This window comes from Brachypodium distachyon, chromosome 2 (assembly GCF_000005505.3).
Source record: "Brachypodium distachyon strain Bd21 chromosome 2, Brachypodium_distachyon_v3.0, whole genome shotgun sequence".
NCBI classification, from domain to species: domain Eukaryota; kingdom Viridiplantae; phylum Streptophyta; class Magnoliopsida; order Poales; family Poaceae; genus Brachypodium; species Brachypodium distachyon.
The window spans coordinates 407,286-427,678 of NC_016132.3; the positions used below are offsets into that span (position 1 = coordinate 407,286).

General features: G+C 41.6%; 2 protein-coding genes across 5 annotated transcripts; both read left to right on the plus strand.

The window, feature by feature from the left end:
• The first annotated feature begins 850 nt into the window (after nucleotides 1-850).
• Nucleotides 851-11,047, plus strand: LOC100836432. 4 transcript variants are annotated; one of them, XM_010232038.3, is made up of 21 exons: nucleotides 851-1,170; nucleotides 1,923-1,985; nucleotides 2,103-2,419; nucleotides 2,491-2,587; nucleotides 2,662-2,739; nucleotides 2,829-2,888; nucleotides 2,970-3,074; nucleotides 3,783-3,896; nucleotides 4,170-4,211; nucleotides 4,372-4,479; nucleotides 4,557-4,744; nucleotides 4,977-5,260; nucleotides 5,355-5,470; nucleotides 5,583-5,625; nucleotides 5,749-5,840; nucleotides 6,188-6,236; nucleotides 8,124-8,194; nucleotides 8,294-8,413; nucleotides 9,319-9,413; nucleotides 10,075-10,120; nucleotides 10,733-11,047. In XM_010232038.3, exons 1-21 carry the CDS (start codon nucleotides 1,018-1,020, stop codon nucleotides 10,778-10,780), a joined length of 2,289 nt encoding a protein of 762 aa, XP_010230340.1. In that variant the 5' UTR covers nucleotides 851-1,017; the 3' UTR covers nucleotides 10,781-11,047. The 4 variants fall into 4 exon arrangements, with proteins under 4 accessions (XP_010230340.1, XP_010230338.1, XP_010230339.1 ...); XM_010232036.3 differs by having other exon boundaries at nucleotides 852-1,170; nucleotides 5,349-5,470; XM_010232037.3 differs by having other exon boundaries at nucleotides 852-1,170; nucleotides 4,980-5,260; nucleotides 5,349-5,470.
• A 7,341-nt stretch (nucleotides 11,048-18,388) lies between these two features.
• On the plus strand, nucleotides 18,389-20,393 carry LOC100830809 (transcription factor bHLH162). The gene is made up of 3 exons (XM_003565177.4): nucleotides 18,389-18,840; nucleotides 19,342-19,734; nucleotides 20,083-20,393. The coding sequence occupies exons 1-3, from the start codon at nucleotides 18,682-18,684 to the stop codon at nucleotides 20,149-20,151; spliced, it is 621 nt and encodes a 206-aa protein (XP_003565225.1). The 5' UTR covers nucleotides 18,389-18,681; the 3' UTR covers nucleotides 20,152-20,393.

The window sequence follows — 20,393 nt, forward strand, 5'->3', positions numbered from 1 at the left end:
ACTTGGGCAGAAAATCTCTTTTCACTATAGCCAATCGATCGAGCGGCTGAGCGAGTAGATGAAAATCATCAGTGTCTGTCATGCCGTAGGTTCCACGTTTGCAATCGAAGCATGCAATGGAGCATCATGGTCTTGAAAACTTTTACCTCCAGCTCACAAAAGAAGAATCTCAGTCATTAGTAGTAATTGAGAGGAATAGATGAGTACTACTAGTACTGACTTCTTTCGCAAGCGTTGCGCCGTGTTGCTTTCAGGATTATTAGCCAGGCAACGGGGGGCTAATGTTGCCGTCGCCAGTCTACGTGCTAGACACTCGTCCGTAGATAAGCAAAGATGTGTTTGGAACTTTGGCGGATTAACGCATTTTTTAGCCTTGCTCTTTTTTTTTCTTACGCTGCCGATGCAAGGGGGTAAATGTGCGAATTCCCTCTGATTTTCCACTTAAGAATTCGAAATGCTCTAGTTTGAACGTGTCGACGCACGATGATCACATCCTGCTGCACGTGCGACGCATGTCACCACCGTTCTGTCTGGATTGCTCACGCGGACTAACACGTCGGATCGAATGGTCCGGCGGGCGCCCCGTCGGTCCCCGATGTGATCACCGGAACAACGAGACTGCACGCTCCGAATATATTTCTACACCAGGATCAGCCGGGGACGTCTTCGCCGCAAGCTCATCCACATTATTTCATCCGCAGAAAGAAAGAAGAAGAAGAGAATGGGAACCCCCCCCCCCCCCCTAAATGCAATGAATTTGAATTTGAGTTTGAAATTTGAATCCTGTTCAAAATGGACTCATCCATAAATAAATTCGACCCCGACCGTGCGGCGGTGGCACGGCAGCCCGCGCCTACCTAACCCGTCGCCTTCCTTGATTCCCCCCCGTGACCTCCGACCAATTCCCCGAGCGCGGCCGCGGCAGAGACTTGTGCCCAAGTCTACTCACCCAGTCTCCCCACTCGCCCTAGCCCCGCCCCGAACCCCACGCTCCCGCTCGCTCCCTCTTCACGCGGCATGGACCACCTCGCCGGGAGGCTCGCCGCGGCATCCATCTCCTCACCCGCCGCCGCCGCGGGGAGGGACGACGACGTCGACGCCCACCTCGTCCACGCCGTGCGCGCCGTCGAGGGCGCCGAGGCCACCATCCGCAAGCAGGTCAGGATTAAGGTCCTCCCCCTCCCCCACTCCCTCTAGCAATTGGTCAGGATTAAGGTCCCTCTAGCAATTCCCGCGTGCCTGTTCCGTCAAGCCGTTCCGTCAGCTTTCCGCTTGTCTTCCACGGACGCTATACAAGGCCGGAAGGACCAGTCTCGCGGCTCGTCAAGCTTTGCCCGTGTGTTGGATTTGGTTTATTTGTGATACGGGAAGGTGGGTGGGGAAATAGCCAGGGGCTGGATTATGGAATGGATGGATCATGGACGGACGGACGGACAAAACGAGATTGTCATCGTAATCCACTGCACTTGCGATGCCAAAAACACAACCTGAATAACTTACTCGCCTAGTACAAGGTAGAAGATGGCCGAACTGGCGACGCGGGGTTCATGTCTTTGTTCTCTCCCGTCGTATCAAACGAGCTTCCCAATTTACTAGTACTACTGTACTACCAGTATCGTACTATGCTACTACTATCCTGTGTTGTCTGCCACTCTATAACCCCTCACCACTACGGTGTTCTTGGCAATGAGTGGCACGCCGTAAAAGAAAAGCAATTCTCTAATAATGATCTAGTAGACTATGCCTTGCTACACAATTTTACTTTAATTTTTCTCGTGTGACCTCCCTCTCTTTGCTGTTAAGAAACCTTCTGTGTTAGCACTTTTTTTAGGGAAATGTTTAGCACTTTATGCATTTGACGAGGATGTGGTTTGGTCAATGTGAAAAGCTGATTTTGGTTTTTTGTACGCACTTGATTTTAGTTGGAAGAGAATAACCGCCTAAAGGAGGAGCTGATGCTCAAGACACGGCAATTGCAGATGATTGTAAGTAATAAGTACCCTTTCCGTTACTGTGCATCACAGAATGTAACCTTTATTATAGCAAGAGTAGTGCATTTTGTTTTTTCTATGTACTCAGGTATTTTATTTACTTGGTTTCAGAGGGAGGAAGCTACACCTCAGGGCTCTTTTCGTGGTGTGAGTCAAGAGCCCCGTGCTCCTGTCACTAATAAGATGGATGACTCCAAATTTTTTGACAGCACTTCAGCAAATCCTCGAAGCACCTCTATCCCTCATCAGAATGGGATTTTGGAAAGTGGAGGAGAGCCTCTGAGGCATGAAAGGATGAAACACAAGTACCTTGACAGTGGCCAGGCTTATGGAGCTTTTAAAAGATCATCAGGGGAACCGGCTGCTGTGGAGAATGGTGGACCATCACAGTTCTCTACTCCATCATCTCGTTCCCTTTCTCCAACTAGGTAACTCGGCACAGTTGATGTTGCATTTAGGTGCCAGTATTGGATAGTAACATAAAATCACTTTCCTACAGGTATAGAAAAGAAGGAGAGTATGATTGTAGAATCAACTTAGCTGGACAGGAGCTATTGCCTGTTTCAGAGATGAACTCAAACATATCCTGGAAGCAGGTCAGTGTGATTTCCTTTCAACACCATATGCATCTTATGACCTAATGTCCCTGACAAAGATAGTTACTACACAGGACCTTATTGTGAAGGCCAAAGAACAGGAAGAAGAGATTGCACAGTTAAGAAACCATCTTGCTAATTACTCAGTGAAGGTGACTAGTTTTCTACAAAGAAAAAACACTTCATTCCTGTTGTCTTTTCCCTTTCTATCTTGTACCTGATCACAAACTATTCCTGATAGGAAGCACAAATTCTCAAGGATAAATATACATTGGAAAAAAGAATTGCTTATATGCGCATGGTAAGATATTTTCTCTATCACAATTCTTTAGTCCCTTTGATTGAGTATAAAATGTTATCTTTAAAACGATTTCCTTTTCAGGCATTTGGTCACCAGCAACAAGACTTAGTTGATGCAGCATCAAAAGCTTTATCATACAGACAAGACATTATGGAGGAAAACGTCCGTCTGACATATGCATTGCAGGTAGTTTTTTATTATTGGAACTTTCATGTCTGATATGGTTGTTCTGAATGGTTACCAGATGTTCTATCTTTGATGAACTCTCAATTCAAAATCATTTTAAACTGTGATTTATTTTACTATAACCATTTCAGATCAAACTTGTTTATTTGTGTTCTATGCGGCTGAATTTTCTTATAGTGTTTTATTCATATTACTTTAACATCTTTCTGTAAAATATACAAAACATGTTTACAATCATTTAGTTTATGATCAGATAGTGCATTTGCTGGAAGTTTATGAACATGATTGTTATGCTTACTTGGTCTCGTGCCTTGAGATTGCAGCTCAAATTTCACGTGGGTATGCACAACCGAACTATAAATTTTCTATAACCTAAGGAAATCTTTTCTCCACAAAATACTTGTGCAGCTCGCCACGATAGTTGGATATAGTTATGAACATGCAATTTTGGAATTAGCTACTTGGTGAGAGTGCTTGAATGCAGGTAAGGTAAACAGTGTGGCAATGGTTTTTGTTCAAATATGTTTTGACATTATGGAGTGATGAAGATTTTAACATAAGATGTGCCAGGTTTTGAGTTAGATCCTCCAAATTGCATTTCTTTGCCATGCAAGCTTTTCGGTGTACCTGAGCCATTTCTTCAGTATAAAATGTTAACATAAGTTTATCACTGAGTGTTATACTGAATTTTGTTTTTTTACTGTATAGGCTGCACAGCAAGAAAGATCAACTTTTATATCTTCTTTGCTGCCTCTTCTGTCTGAGTATGAAAACCTACGACCTTCTACAGTCGATGCTCATTCTATTGTTAGTAATTTAAAGGTATGCTTTGTTTCCTGATGTGCACTGGTTTTTGGCAGGGCGTTACTAAGCAATTAGCACCTGATTATTATTATGGAGTACAAGGGCCAAAATGAATGATATTAGTGCAACTAAGAAACATGTCTTAACTAAATTTATGGAGAAATGTAACTTGAGCACAATCTCAATCTCAGGACATGGGATCAAGCTGCTTCTGTTTTTGTTCCTAACTGAGTTGGAAGCAGCCAGGATCTGAGTTAACCTTCTGCTGAATGTGTGTTCCTTACCCTGCAGGTTTTGTTTAGGCATTTGCAGGAGCAACTTATTATTACTGAGGTGAGCCACATGAAGTTACTGTAGATATGAGTTTACTTTCAGAACCACAGTGTGCGCATACTATAGTCAGTAGTGAGCTCGTCATGCTTGCACAGCTTACTGCTGATATTTTTCTTACAGAACTTTGAAGTTGCCTTGTGTGCAAACTTGGATGATGCAGGAGAAAGTTAAGGTGTCACAATATCAGATTACCCCATGGCAAACTGAATTGCCAAATAGGACCAGTCTTCCTGTACAGTCACCTAACCATCCTCTTGGAAAACAATTGGTGACTTCACTATGGCTCTGTGCTCCTTTGTGATTACTCTTGCAACACGTGCTTCCTCTAACTCTTTACTTTGCCAGAACAAAAGCAGCCTTGATATTGTGCCCCAGACATCATATCCTCATGTACAATCTCCAATGTCTTCCCCCGTGCAAGCTAGGGGTGATTGGAGTGTATCAGGGAACAAAAACCGTGAAGTCATTCCAAGTGAGGCTCCTGCAAGAAACACTGATCATGATTACAGAGGAAGGCCCTCTCTTTCAAGCAGGTAGTGCCTATTCATTAACATCTTAATAGTGTACATATTATCTTTACTTATTTAGGCATAACTTGGGTACTAAATGTGATTTTTGCATGGAAGGTTTGCATATTATATTACTTATTTAGCATGGAAGGTTTAGCAAACCACTACTTCCAGTCCGTAATTTTTCATACTATTATATTTACTTATTTAGCCATAACTAGAGTGCTAAATGTGAGTATCAATTTATGACTTCCAGCAGCCAATTTAGGAAGGATGTTTCTGCTCAAGCATCTCAACATGATTCTCGAGCTGTCCAGTTTGATTTCGAGACCCAGAGCCAAAACCCACCATTCAATGGCCCTACTAGAAGCGATGTATTTGATGGTTCTGTTGGTGCTGAAGCCCAACATGCGCGAGAACTGGCTGCTCAATGGGGTCCTGGAGATTCACCTAATTTAGCACCTGGCTTTGATGAAGCAAACCCTCCATACCCTTATCTTCCTACTGTCCCCGAGGAGCCTGGTTCATCTTTCTCTGAAGGTAGTTACTATTGGGTTAAGTTATATAATTGTATTTGCTTAAGATTGCATCCAGTCTGAAAAGATATGCCATTTTTGTTAATATGAAGCTGCAGAGGACGATCCATTACCAGGCATAGAAGGTCTTCGAATAACGGGTGAAGCTTTTCCTGGACGAGAACTTCAAGCAAGTGGGTACTCCATTGATGGAACCACAAGTTGTAATTTTGAGGTGCCCTTCATAGTTCTTGCTGATACATATTTTAAATAAAACATAGTTTTCTATCTCATCATATTTGTTCTTAGTTCAATTTTTCATTTTCGGAATTCTTTTTTGTGTGCAGTGGGTGCGCCATTTGGAAGATGGCTCCGTAAAATTCATAGAAGGTAATATTTTTTAGTGTGATGATTCATGATAAGTGAATTCATGGTTTGTGACCTTGTTACTTTATATCAGGATGCCATGATGTCTCAAGTATGTCTGGGTTATTTTTTATTTTTTTGGTGTAGGAGCAAGGCAACCTACCTATTTGGTTACTGCTGATGATGTGGACACTTTACTAGCCATTGAAGTCCAACCCCTAGATGATAGGAAAAGAAAGGTAATCAATTTGTCAAGTTCTGGTTCTTATGCTATGATGTATTTTCCTAACACTTAGGGAATCCTGTAATCAAATTAATATCGGCACCCTTCTTTCTTTTCATATTTGTACTTGTTGAAATCCAAAATGTCCAGAATTTTCAGTCTATTTAAGAAGAAATCCCACCTTTATTTTTTTTCATAAATTTCCTTCTGGAAATGATGAAATATTGAAATCACCAAGACACTATAAGATGAGTTGAGATCTGTTACATAATTAAATTTCTTTCTAGGAAACAAATTTGCTATTATTACTTGGAGCGTCAAAATCTTTGGTTTTGTTTGAAACCTTCCTATTTTCTATTGTAGGGGGACATTGTCAAGGTCTATGCTAATGAGCAAGCAAAAATTACTTGCGGTGAGTGTATGGAAGCTGTGGACAGCTCTTTTGTTTTGCACTTTAGCCTTTGCTTACCTGTGTGCCTTTTTATTTTTGTTGGTTCTAAGTGTATCCATGATCCAATATAGCCTCGCTAATTTAGTTGCATGTTCTTGAGAAACAGCTGACAGCTCCATACCAGTTTACATGTAAATCGAAGGGTTAGTATATTCCTAATCAGAACAACATTCTTAAATAAAAAATGAACTGTGAAGTGCTAAATCAACGTAGGGTAATGTGTCAGGTCCAAACCGCCATCATGTAGATTCTCAAGCGTTATTGCATGCTACTACTGTGCACTTTAAACTGGCTTCCACTCATGGCCGTATAGTGGCAGGTGCAAGGTGTGCACCTGTTCAGGGCTACCAAAAATTAGGGGCCTCCAAGTTTAATCCTACTACTACTAATTAGCTATGCTTAATTAACATTAAATTTTGGGCTCATTAAATAAAAAAAGAAAATGCACCATGCGAAGAGGGGCAAAGGGAAGATGGCCGGCTTCTCTGCTTCTCCTTTGCTAGTCCATCAGATCACAGCACGATTCGGCGAGGAGTTGTAGCTTTTTCGGTAGAACTTGAGTCCAGAGTTCAGCTTATTTGCTTTGTTACAACCTTTAGTTTTTATTTTATTTTTGCACAAATTCACAACCATTATTATTTTAGGATAAAGATTTGATATTGTTCTATTTAGACGGTGATGCAAGGATTTATGGATCCGGGTGTAACCATTTGGAGAAGGTAGCACGGAAGTTTTCCGGCCGGTTTAATAATTGATGTATGTGCGCATCAAACGATGCAAAGACCAGATGTCATTCTCTTTTTCGAAAAATAATATTGCAAACTTTGGTTATGCAACGTTTTTTCTTTATTTCGAGGCCACATTTAACATTTCGCACCAGGGCCCCGAATTCCTAGGTACGGCCCTGCTTCCACTTATGCCCCCCCCCCCACCCCACCCCACCGTCGTCAATCAGCATTGATCCTGGCTAAACTTATCCTACTTACTGTACGGTAAACTTATGATGTTGACTAATCCCACCAACTCCTGCACATATTAGTTTTTTGTATAGAATCCGGAGCTACCAGCACTTGCAGAAGATTTTTTAAATATCGCGAGGGAACTTTGAAAGATAAATGCCAGTTTGACTCACTGTTGCAGAGGATCAGTCATATTAAAAGACAACCGAGCTGACATACACACCTCATATGTCAGGACCATTCCATGGCAGTCTGGCTGAAGCCTTGTGTATTTGGCCAATATGCTGATACAATTTTCCTCTTGAGAAAATTATGCTGACACAGTTTATCTGCACTAATTTGTATAAAAAACTAACATTATATTGGCCAATGCACAAACTGAGCCTTTCCAATAGCAAGTGCGAAGGAGGGTTTCTCCAGAATCACTCTGATGATGGGTCTTATGATATAATCCCGCCAAGTTAAATTCCACCATGGACCATGTATTTGTTAAATAAACATTTTGAACCAAATTTAGAAGCACTGCCCCACATTTAGCAATGAAAAATCTAACATAAAGGTTGAACCAGCTTCAAGCTTCAAATCAGGATTCCAACTATAAAATCCTGTGCAGTGTGGTGATCTCTCTAAAATACTAAAATATGGTTCAACCTTTCTATATTTGACCTCCCTATATATCCTCAATCCCAGTAAGCCAAAACCTTGGTACTTCCCTTTTTTTTGGTAAAGATAAACATAAACCAATAAATTGAAAGTGGCGATATTTTGGTCTATTGGGAATTAAGGTCTTGTAATTATGTGATATTGATAATAATTTATGGTGTTATACTGTAGTTACACATTGCACAATTTTTATGCTCCATAACTTGAGTAACCATCTTTGTTGCAGATCCTGAAACAAAGGAGCTTATTAAGAGAACTCTTGAAGTTGGGAATGTGTCTTATCAAGTCCAACTACCTGTATGTTTCCGTACTTTATAACTATCCATCAGAAGCATTCTTGCTACTTTGTACTGATGTCATGCAACTATTTGAAATGTTAAATCTTCTAATGACTAGGTGAAATTCATAGACATGTGGGAACCAGCTGTTTTGGCAATAAAGAGGGAAGGTTACAGCATTAAATGTAATGGGCAGCGTGGTGTTGTTCTCACGGAGAAATTTCAGCAAGCAACTGCTGTACGTCTCTACCCTTTAGCAGTATTTCCTCGCGGAAAGTGGATCTCAATCTGGAATTACCAATGGTTCTTTTACTTGTTTCAGTACTTAGTAGCATATTGATTTCCCAAAATGAACTGAAGAAAATCCAGTGGCAGCTGGGAGTCACCAGTAATTACCTCAAAGTAACCTGGCAATCATAGATTTTCAATCCCGGATAGTATCACTTTCAGCATCTCAGTCCAGATTTGACTACATTACATTGCATCTATCTGAACTTTGTGCTCTACTGTATCTATTGCGTTGCCGTATAGATCTCTCTCTCTCTTACTATATGAGCAAAATAAGAACAAACTTTAAAGAATGGCCATAAGCTGGCTGTTTCCAGTCTGGGAACAGGTGAATTCTGTTTCAGTTGCCAGTATTCTTCTTCAGTTTACTATCAGTGGGTATGAGGATAGGCTTTGTTATGGATGGGTTATCATTCGATTTATGCTTGATACTGTTATCAGTGTCCTAGTTGTAACGACCGGCAACTTCTAAAACCTTTCCCCGGTACTCCCTTTCTATCAGACTGGTAGGTTTGTTGACAATTTTGGATTACATCTGGCACTGCTTTCTTGATATATACTTTCCTTAAGGAGATGGATAAACTCACGCCAGTAAATCTGGGTAGAACAATTGAAATGAATCATCCATATAGGCACAATCACTTAGCTCACATACAACTATACAGAATTATGTTTGCAGACAATTTATTTATTGGCATTGTTATTTTCCAACATTTGCTAATTAGCTTTGTTTTCAGCGTCATATAATATGATGTCCAAGTAGACACTGTTGTTTGGTATTTCCTAGTTTGTATTTCTTGTTGGATATATATTGTGATTTGTGATTTACAATGAATTTCGTACGGCCTTTTCCAGATTAATATTCCGCCAGGGTACGAACGTGCAACAGAGTTTTTGATCGTGTCTGCTGATGGTCTCGATTATACCCTCAGGCCAGCAGAAAATATGCCGTGAGTACAAAACCTAGCTACTATTTGCTTCATTATAAATATTTCTTGTTTATTTTCAACACTACTGGTATCATTAGATCTATATGGGCCATACAAATGCAACAAGTCTTGATGTATAGGTTGTTAGTTAGGCTGTTGCCTTCTATTTTTTCTCTTGTGCTGTGTGTTACTCTAGCTGGTTAGGTTGCTTTCCTTAGGTTTCTATGGCTACGCATTTTGTTTTGGCTTGCTCTTCTATAACTTTTTTGTACTGATGGCACTAGTTTGTTGCTCTTCTAATGCAAAAATGACACACATTTGGATGCATATTTGCAAAAAAATAGATGCTGAGTTTAAATACACATATTCTTTTAGCAGAATGTACTACTGGTAGCCCTTAGAGAATTGTAGATGCCATAACTTCTTTAAATGAAAAATCTTCTCATCTAATAACCATCGAAAGTATGTATGTCGATTCAGGACCAAATCCCTTGCTAACTAGGATCTCTGGAAATTTAAATCAAACACAAATTGAACAAGCTGTGACCTGTGAGCTCTGCCAGATGCTTCCCTACCTGCACTTTGCCTGACTGTTCCTGGATGTTTATTTATTTTTATTACTGACAAGGTTATACACTATGATACTCTACCGCTTATCTTATTATGTATTACAATTTTGCAGACCGCGGGATACAATTGTTCTAGTATTAAGATTGTTCAGAACTATGGTATGACCTCATTAATTATCTCCCTCTCATGTAAAAGGCATTACATGTCAGCATCCCCTTCGTCATCTTATATTTCCATAGCAATATCAAGTGGGTCATCCTGAAGTGATATTCCCACTATTCAAGTTCACAACTGCACATTATTTGATTTTAGCATGTCTGATGGATCACATTAGCATTTTTTTTAAAGTTAATTGTAAAACTCTCAGTTCTTCCTGCTTGGCTTGTGCCATTACGGCATTACCAATGCTGATCTTCTACGTGGTCAAACTGATCTTAAGTTTGGTTACCAGATTCATGGTTACCTCGGCTTTTCTAGTTAGGGCTCGTAGAGCCTATGTCATATCAGATCTTATTGGTGGCTAGCAGCATTTTCTAGCCTGTTATGGTGGTATCTTATCTAGGACCCTTATTCAACGGAACTGCGATTTTAGTCTTCATGAATTACACTATCTCAATCTGCTTTCCATATTCCAAGCCAAGTAATCCCTATGTCAAAACACTGGATAAATGGTGACTGAAAGGTTGCAGCCAGGATTACCCCCAGTATCATTGCACAGTCATTACGCGTGATCTGTTCCTTCAACCTGATGCATAACATATGTTTTGCAGGCCGTCGAGAAGAGGAGAGGAAGAAAAAAGGGCCTCTTCTTCAAGTAGATCGATCCTGCTCATGCATATTCGCCTGTATATTTATTCGCCTTGCCAGTGTAGCCAAGATTGTGGTGGTGATATATAGCCTGATAGGTGTGGTGGCATATTCTTCATGTTGTTGTATTCGTCGCGACGCGATTTTTGTTGTAATCGAGTAGCCAGAGAACCAGAAGTGACAGGTGTTTGTAAGAAATCTAGAGAGAGATCTAGAGAGCCCCATTACTGTAAATCAAACACAGCTCAGTAGAAATGGAATCACCTTTTTACTGGCAGCGTCTAAATGGGGCAAATGATAGGGGCCCCGGCACGAAAGCCCCATGCTAACTAGTGCTTTGCTGAATTGGCTGCATGTTTTTGCAGGGGTGGGCCGTGATCTGCTTCACGGGTGAGGGCTGAGGACAGGAGGCCTCATGTGACATGCCTGATTTTGCTTCTTGTCTGAGCTCAAATTGTGGCATCCGAATCCGAAGACGACGCACGCAGCCAGAGCCTTCTTGTCTCTACTTCAATTTGTTCTTCTCTTGTCATGACGCGTCGCTGTCTGACGGGGCATGCGCGCGGCTCAGTCCACACAGCTGTACATGTACACATTGGCTGGCACAACTGATTGATTCCGGATGCATTCGACTTTGAAAGGCCGGCATTATTCGAGCGCGGGAATATTATTTCACACGAGATGATAGTTGAGTCGTTGTTAATTTCTTATACTGAAATACGGCTGTGTATATATGTACTCTATATCCTTTTGCTTGATGTTTGTGGCTGTTTTAGTGCATAGGAACGGAGGTAGTATATTGCTGTAATTAAACTACTGCTGTTATTAGGCTCCCTTTTAGCAAGAAAGAAAGAATGTGCATGCAGAATTGCAGATCGATGGCGTCGCTGCATGCCCCAATAAATTCTCATGTGATTTGCAGACAAGGAATCAGTTCCATGAACACGAAGACGACTTCTCAATCGATTCTGGAGTAGGAGTACCTGAAGACGAAAACGTTGACTGATTAAAGGCGTCCATCACATGGAGTTTTCAGATCAGACTCCGCGTGCGGATGGAGTTTCCAGACTTAATTGACCCCTAAAATTGATCTCGTCTGCTTTACCTTGCTTAATTTCAGACTTCCAGTAAAGCTAAACCTCCTCTCGAAAAAAAAAGAGAGTAATGACACACACTCTAATTTACCAAGAAAACATTTCTAACGTTTGGAACATCGGCAACTTCCGATCCATATCGAAACTAGAATGTTGTTAGTCAAAGTTCACTCAAATTAAGCTTTGCTTGGCTACAGAAAATGCCACTTACTCTTGGATAACATATCGTGTCAACATGAGTGGGAGATCTCATCAAGCGTACGTGTTGTCGTGCCAAGAATTAATAAGCAGAAAGCATACATGAATTGCGATTAAAGCGACCAGGCGTCCAGGCCAGTCTAGAGCTTTTCAATGCGACGTATGCACCGCGTCATCCTTGCTTACGTCACCCGCGCCACGTAGCTAGGTACGCTGCGTAATTATGCCAACACGCCTACCGGCCGGTCGCTCTGTTTTAAATTGGACGATATCGATGCTCATCACGATCTTCTTAAAAAAAAATCTGGTTGCATTTCCAGACCTTAATTACGATTAATTTATACTAATTATTACTCCATTAATTATGTATGCATGGATTGACGTGATGAGATTATGCCTCCCAGATAAGGACGTGTCATGTATGAACATCGAAACATCAAGACTTTAAATTCAAAGTCTTTCTCTGTCTTCTTCGCTAGTAAAGTCTAGTAGTACGTATGAACATCAGACCAGCTAGCTTTACATGACTCAGCCCAAAGTGGTCAACTACTCCATCTCCATGCATATGGATATGTACTACTCATTCCGTTTCTAAATATTTGTCGTCGCTGTTTTAGTTCAAACTTGCACTAAAACGGAAGGAGCATGTTCCTATGGCGACCTGAAACCTGAACCCTGAACTGATCATGGTGACTTGGTACAGTACTACAGTGTACAGTGTATACAGTAGTACAGACAGCAAAGAGAACAGGCTAATTGAGATATCTGCGTGGACTTTGCTAGTAGTTTAAGTCTGACTGAAGTCGTACTGATTAGCTAGCTAGGATTTCAAAAGCTACAGCAGCTGGTGTAAATGGGCAACAGTGAAAACTGGTTAATTGATGGGTGCTATTAAGTATATATGCAGAGCTGAGTATATGTGAATTAAGATCATTTTTCTGGCTACAAAGGTTGAAAGCGATATGGATATGATACGAGACGTGCCTTGCAACACCTCAAAGAAAATGGATCTTGTTTTTGGTCGTGTCCATAAATCTTGCTAGAATGTCCGAAAGCAACGGGTGACAGGGAGATCAATCCATACATGAGAGAGTTCTTTATGACAGAGGGGAGTTAGGGCTATTAATCTAACTACTCCTTCCGATGGTATTACTTGTCTCAAACTTAACCAAATGCGGATGTATCTACGTGTAAAAAATGTCTAAATACATCTAATATTTCGGCGAGTAATTCCGGCCTTATCGAAAATGAATAAGCCTTCGGCCTCTGCTTAATTTCCGACCATGTATATATATATGCAGTACGGAGACAACCACACACTCTAGTACAGTACGTTCTTGCTGAGCTGACGACGTACGTAAGCAAGGGGTGACGTATGCATATATGGAATTGAAGCAGGTGTACGTACACTTCAATTGAATGAGACCGCTTTCGGCATGTCATGACAAACTACTTTGGCACGGTCCAAATATACGCACGCGCTGCAAAGGTTCGTGAGCTCCATCGAAATTTAATTCGTATATTATCCTCTCGACCCCTCTCGACAAAGAGCTTTGTTGGATGACGTATTCATGCATGACGAACGCATGCATGCAACACCCTCGATGGATTTCTCCATCGATGTGTCCATGTTTTTAACCCCTTTTTTTTCTTAAAAAAAAGTAATGTCGTTTACCCCTTTTTTGAAAGAAAAGTTACGTTTATACATGTTCCCTTTCTGCGGCTGGGTATATTTGAATCACACAGTAACATTTATACATGACTGCTCACTTGTTCCGCATGTGCAATCTGGTGCATCAACTACAAAAATGGTTCAGCCGCATCGTTAAACTTGTCCAGCGGGTGCACTTTGGTGCAAAATGGTCAAACTCGGAGAAATCCTGCTGACGTGGCGTGCCGCGTATGCAGGGCGACACACATGGTAGTGAAATTTTGTGGTTATAGGCCCACCACTTCGGACGAATTAGTACAACAGAGTCCTTACCGGTCCGAAATAGAAGAAGACAAATCGAAATCCCTAGTCTGAGCATCAAGAGCATCAACCTCTTCAATTGGTGCAGCCCTAGTCTGGTCATTGAAATAGAGGAAGGCAAATCTAAATCCCTAGTCTGATCATTGAAATAAAAGAAGGCAAAATCGAAATTCCTAATCTGATCATCGAAATAGAAGAAGGTAAATCGAAATCCCTAGTCTGATCATCAAGAACTGGTGGGCCTAAGCACAAAATTTCACTCCCACGTGTGCCGCCCTGTGTACGTGGCATGCCACATCGGTAGGATGCCCAAGAGTTTGACCGTTTTGCACCAAGGTGCACCCGCGGGACTAGTTTAAGGATGTGACCGAGCCACTTTTGTAGTTGATGCACCAGTTTGCACATGCGGAACAAGTTAATGCACCAGCAGCGTTATTACCCCTCTTTTTTTATGTCCTCAATGTACATGATTGTTTCCCTATTCTTTGAAAATTTGCGGGTAGGAGTTGGATTTTTCGCAAGTTTATCAAGAGTTGGATAACCAAAGTGAGGCCAGGCACCATGCACACAATGTGAGCTAGTGTCTATGAATAAAAGCATAAATTAAACGGTACAGGACGGCCGGGCGGTGAGTGACCACATCAACATATATATCAATTTCCTCCACATTTTAGCGTGATATATATGAAGGACGACATTGTCGTACGTGCGCACCTGCCAACAGGAAACACGTGAGAGAGAAAAATTAAAAGGAAGAAGATAAATTCAAAACTCGACAAAGAAATTTTGTGTGGACTCCATGGGATGACACGTACGTACATCTATACTGTACGATCGAACACCTATCTTGTACATATATAGGGCCCCGGATGGATGGATACAAATGGATGTCGGTATATATATTAGTCGACTGTACGTCTGTACCATAAGCTAATGTCGATCAGGCCGGGCACAGCTGCACAAAGAAACACAACGCTAGCTACCAAAAGCAGTATGCATCAATGCATGCATGGTCGATCGAGCACGATTGTGAGCAAGAATATACGTATACACATGTGAGGACCTTACTTTTTTTTTCGAAAAGGAGGAATGCCTCCGGCCTCTGCATCGATCGATGCACACAGCCATATATTATTAAAATCATCCAACATCTAAAATTATCCAAAATATAAGTAGCCGGTTATCAAAGGAAAATTACATAGAGTGAAAGAAAAACATCAAAATCCTTCCGGCCTAAGACCTGTGCGCCATTCAAACCGGCTGAATAACTCCTGCGCGACCATCTCCAAACGGTTGCACCCAGAAACCATACATTACTGAGCCTCCGTCCGTAGTAGTAGGGACCATATACGGAGCCAATGGGACGCCCGAAGAACGATCTGCAAGAAGTTAGCCACTCTCTTGTTATGAAAAACCAAATCATTTCTGCAATTCCATATAGACCAACATATCGCACAAGTCCCTACAAGGATGAGCGAGGCAAAAAATTTCTCAACACCCCTAAGCCACCGCCCAAACGTATTAGTAACACAAGATGGCGGTGGTAAATTAAATGTCACAAAGACGGTTCGCCACACCAAACGCGTCATCCGACACTGAAAAAAAAGATGTTGGATGGTCCCATCATGATCACAGAAAACACACTTCTTGCTACCACCCCAATTCTTTTTCGCCAAATTATTCTTAGTAAGCACCACCCCCGATATAAGTACCAAGAAAAAAAATTATTTTAAGAGGAACTTTAAGTTTCCAAATAACCTTGAGCCGAAATTGGCAATCATTGTCAATAAGACTTCACCGAATAGGACCTTACTGGATAGCTTAGCTTAATTAGAGTACAGTGGTCCTGTTGGCCGGGGCATATATCGGATCTTTGCATCTTGGCTGCATGCCCTGTGTATATACCGACAAGCTTTCCAGCCTTTTACAGTAATTAATAATGGAATGTACATGCATATGATTATATGTGGACAGTGGCAAGGAATGTGCCTAACCGTCGTCCTTTCTCTATGTTTTTTTTTTCATACTCTAAGATATATATAATTTCTCATTTCATATTAAGTGACTCAAATTTATTCAAATATTTTTTTAGACAATCAACGGGGGGAGAGCATCCCCACCTGAATATATTACTTCAAGAGTTATGATTACAAAAGGGGAGAAAGGATAATCACGCCACAAGCTGGCGGCTATCTTTTGAGCAATGCTTTTCAATCTAAAAGTTCATACAAATAGCGTCGCCACAGGCCGGTGGGTACCACGTCCAAATGTGCAAACTGTAAATCTAGAACAAGGGGGATAGCAAACGACTAGAAACACCCAAGTCAGTCGAACGAAAAAAGAGAACTACTGGCACAGAAACAATCTCTGACAAAACAAGAGAGGAGTGCCTCAGGCGTTGTCGAGTGGCGTCATATTGCCGAGTAAACCCAGGATTCACGAACTTCACTTGCTTGCTCAGCGGTCCAGGGGAGAGATCCAAACACGGACATGTCAACGAGTATTGTAATCTTGTCGAAGGGCATTGTTCGTGTATCTATGCCTAATTAAGAAGCGTCTAGATACATGCAATAGAATGTCACTTAATATGGGACGGAGAGAATACTAATCGTCCTATGATACTACGGAAGATCTTCTGTTTTCTTGATAACTAAGTTGAGAGTACACGATAGTCTTACGATATAGACTCACTTGATCCAAGCTGGATCTAGATTTGGGCTATGAATCTTACCTTATCTTGACTCTTCCTATGTTTAAAGATAAACTATACCTAATTGAACAACACCGAACCGGTACCTAGGGTTAATTTGGAGGGTGTCTCTCATAGCCGGTTATCGTGGGATGTACACGGCGGCAGCGAGAGCAGATGCTGATGATATATAGACAACTTGGGGGCGATGGATCTTCCTCTGCCTCTCACCTTTGAGTTGTTTCTGGTTGTGTGGATGTTGGGGGAGGATAGTCTCTACTCCATCGGTTCGGTGTCATGCTAGCTAGGAAAAAGATGGATCCTACTAGGAATTACGCCGGGTCGGTGCGAGCAGCGCCGGTGCCAATGCCCTGGACTATTGGATAGGGATTTCGATCTTGGATTGCGGACCGGCAGAGTTTGGTTGAGGGTATGTCTTGGCTGTCACTAGGTTTAACTGTACCGGCATTTGAGAGGAAGAGATCTTTGGAATAAACATTGTTCAACCGAAGTCCATGTTTGGTTTTCTCCGCCCCGAGTGTTTGTCTCTGGCATGTCCCAGCTGGCCAAATAACCGTCCGAGGATGCCTCAGTCTCACTGTTCGGGTGTGTACCGCTGACAATACATTGTGTGTGCTGTGGTGGTGGTCAAAGTTACGAGCGATTACAAAACCAGGATGGAGTATATCCTATTATAATTACGAGCAATTTTTAGTATGTGATGAAAATTTAAATTTGACCACCACCATATATAGCAGGAGTATGAATACTCCAGATATACATGCATACTATACTCCTCTGTTTCATAATATCTGTACATACAGTTTTTTTAGACCAAATAAGCTGCCCAATGAATAAATTGGTGTTTGGTATTCCTCGTATAATTAATTTTATCATTGATTTAAGCCCCTCCATTTTTTTCCTCATATTCACCTTACCTCACCCAGTAGATTTCAGCACTAAAATTGTTTGCGTTGGAAAAAAATACATATGATTATAGGCTTTGGAAATCAAAATATACATATATTAATTATAAGAAAAATTGTCCATGCTAAGATAAAAAGAAACAGAGGGAGTATATATTAAGTATACAAATTACTCCTACGAGCTACTCCGCTAAGTCTACATACGTGCAGGGCCGTACAGTGGCAAGTGCAGGGTCGGCAACTGTTCAGAGCCTCCAAAATTTAGGGGCCTCCAAATCTAATGTTAATACTAATAATTAGCTATCCTTAATTAATAATAAAGGCAGATTTCAAGGCCCATTAACTAGAAAAAAAAGACCCACAAGGAGAAATGCAAAGGGCAGAAGCTCTGCTTTTCTTGTACGTGTTCATCACGTTCGGCCAGCGACACATCTTAACAATCCACCTATCTCCGGATCAGCATGGCTTATCAATTATTTGATTAACTAATTTTTTCGTGATTTCGTCGGCCGCCACCCTCGCCGGCCTGCCCCAGTCATCTTCCGCTGCAATCGAGAAATCCACATCGCAGCAATCCAAGATAATTCCGTGTTCATGAGTTTTTCGCACAACCGTAATTTTAGGGCCTCATTTTACAGTTCGCACCAGGGCCTCAAATTCCTAGATACGGCCCTGCATACGTGTTCTATAGCTCCTCCTGCCCTTATCCGTATGCCCCCACCGTGCCACCCATTTAAACCAGACCGGCCGGCTACACACAGAGACAGACAAGCACGCTCTACCTGTTCTTCTTCCTCTCTCTTCTCCTTTTTTCACTTCATTCCTCTCCTAGCTTTGCCTAGCTAGCTAGCTAGCAGCTTCTGGCCGGCCTGTTTATATTCTTAGCTCTCTTTTTTCGAAAAGGAGGGAGTACCCCCGGCCTAGATCGACTGTATCTGCTTAATTCATCTTGTTGCATTTCGATATATATTTTGTCTGGCTAGCTCCGTACGTTCTTCCCGGTCATTTCTCTGTGTGAAGACAAGTATCAACAATGGAGGAGGTGAAGGGGAAGGGTGTGAGGAGGAGCAAGGCGAAGAGCATCGGCATGACGATGGAGAGGAAGGAGATCGAGAGGAAGAGGAGGCAGCACATGAAGGGCCTCTGCCTCAAGCTCGCATCCCTCATCCCAAAACAGCACTACTCCTCCGCGGTAAATTAATTAAGCTTGTTCAAATCTTTTTTCCTCTTAGGTTGCACCTGAATAATATCTTCATTCTGTCCGGAAAACGTTGGAAAGAGGTCCTTTGATTCTTCTTCTTCTCAATATCAATTCTATCGCCTTATTAATCGTCAGGTTTAATGTATAGTACTATATATCTCAAGCGATTTAGTTCTATGGACAATTGGTACACAACCTTAATTAATTCGGTTGTATATAACTGTACATATTAAGTATAGTCCTTCTCATCTCACGCATGAAATATCATAATCAGCGGGCCCCCTCTATATATATTGAGTCCTATGGGGATTTAATGTTTCTTGGAATGAGTTACTTTCCTCGTCATCAACGGGGACGTACGTACTTGCGTAAACATGCCCACATGCATGCTCTTGGAGAGGGACAGTGGTGCCAAATGAGCTTCCCCACGAATTTTTCTTTGTGTCCCATATGCTAATTAACTCTAATGTTCGTTCTGTACTGTGTATGTAGGATACAATGACCCAGCTGAGCAGTCTCGACGAAGCGGCCTCGTACATCAAGAAGCTTAAGGACAGGGTGGACGAGCTGCGGCAGAAGAAGAACTCTGCACAGGCCATGGCTAGCTCAAGAGAAGTTGGTGGCGCCTCGAAGATGCGCGACAGGACAATGTTGTCAGAGTTAGAAGTAGAGGAGGAAGCTGGGGAGGCGCTATCGGCTTCAGTGCCGGTGGTGGAGGTACGACACCATGACGATTCGAGCATGGACGTGGTGTTGATATGTAACGCGAAGAGGCCACTGAAGTTCCACGAGGTGATCACCGTCCTTGAGGAAGAAGGTGCCGAGATCATCAACGCCAATTACTCTGTTGGTGACGACAAAATCTTCTATACAATACACTCCCGGGTATGTACGCATGTAGCCTGATGATAAGGATCAATTTGTGGTTCCTAAAAGTACCGTGTTTTGTGGAACTTATTTTACAACAATATAATCTCATAAGAGAAACACAAACTGGTTGAAAATGTTGAATTATATATCAATGCTCAAACAACTTAAGGCAATATCTAATTGTTTAATGCTTTCTTATGAAAATGATGGCTAACAAAATATTAAGTCATATCTCCTTGCATGCATGCCCACGCCAAAAAAAAAACACTGCATGAAAATCCTGCTTCTTTTTTTCATAAGTTAATTAGCATGCCATCAGTTACTTAACTAATTGAATTAACTTCCTCCCTATGAACTGCGCAGGCCTTCAGTTCAAGAATTGGCATAGAGGTTTCAAGGGTTTATGAAAGACTGAGAGCATTGGTACGGTAGGATGTAAAATGAAACATGTTAATCTATGTAGGAATAAAATAAGCAATTCAAGGACAGTAATTATATATATGTGCGCCGTTCTAGTTATTGAATGCGCGCGGGCCGGTCGATCTGGAATTACCCAAAGTCTTCACCATTTATTCTTCGTGTTAATTCATTTTCTCACGACATTAATTGTGATATACCCTACCCGGAAAAAAAAGTGATATACCCAAAAAAATGTTGATCACATCTTCCATGAA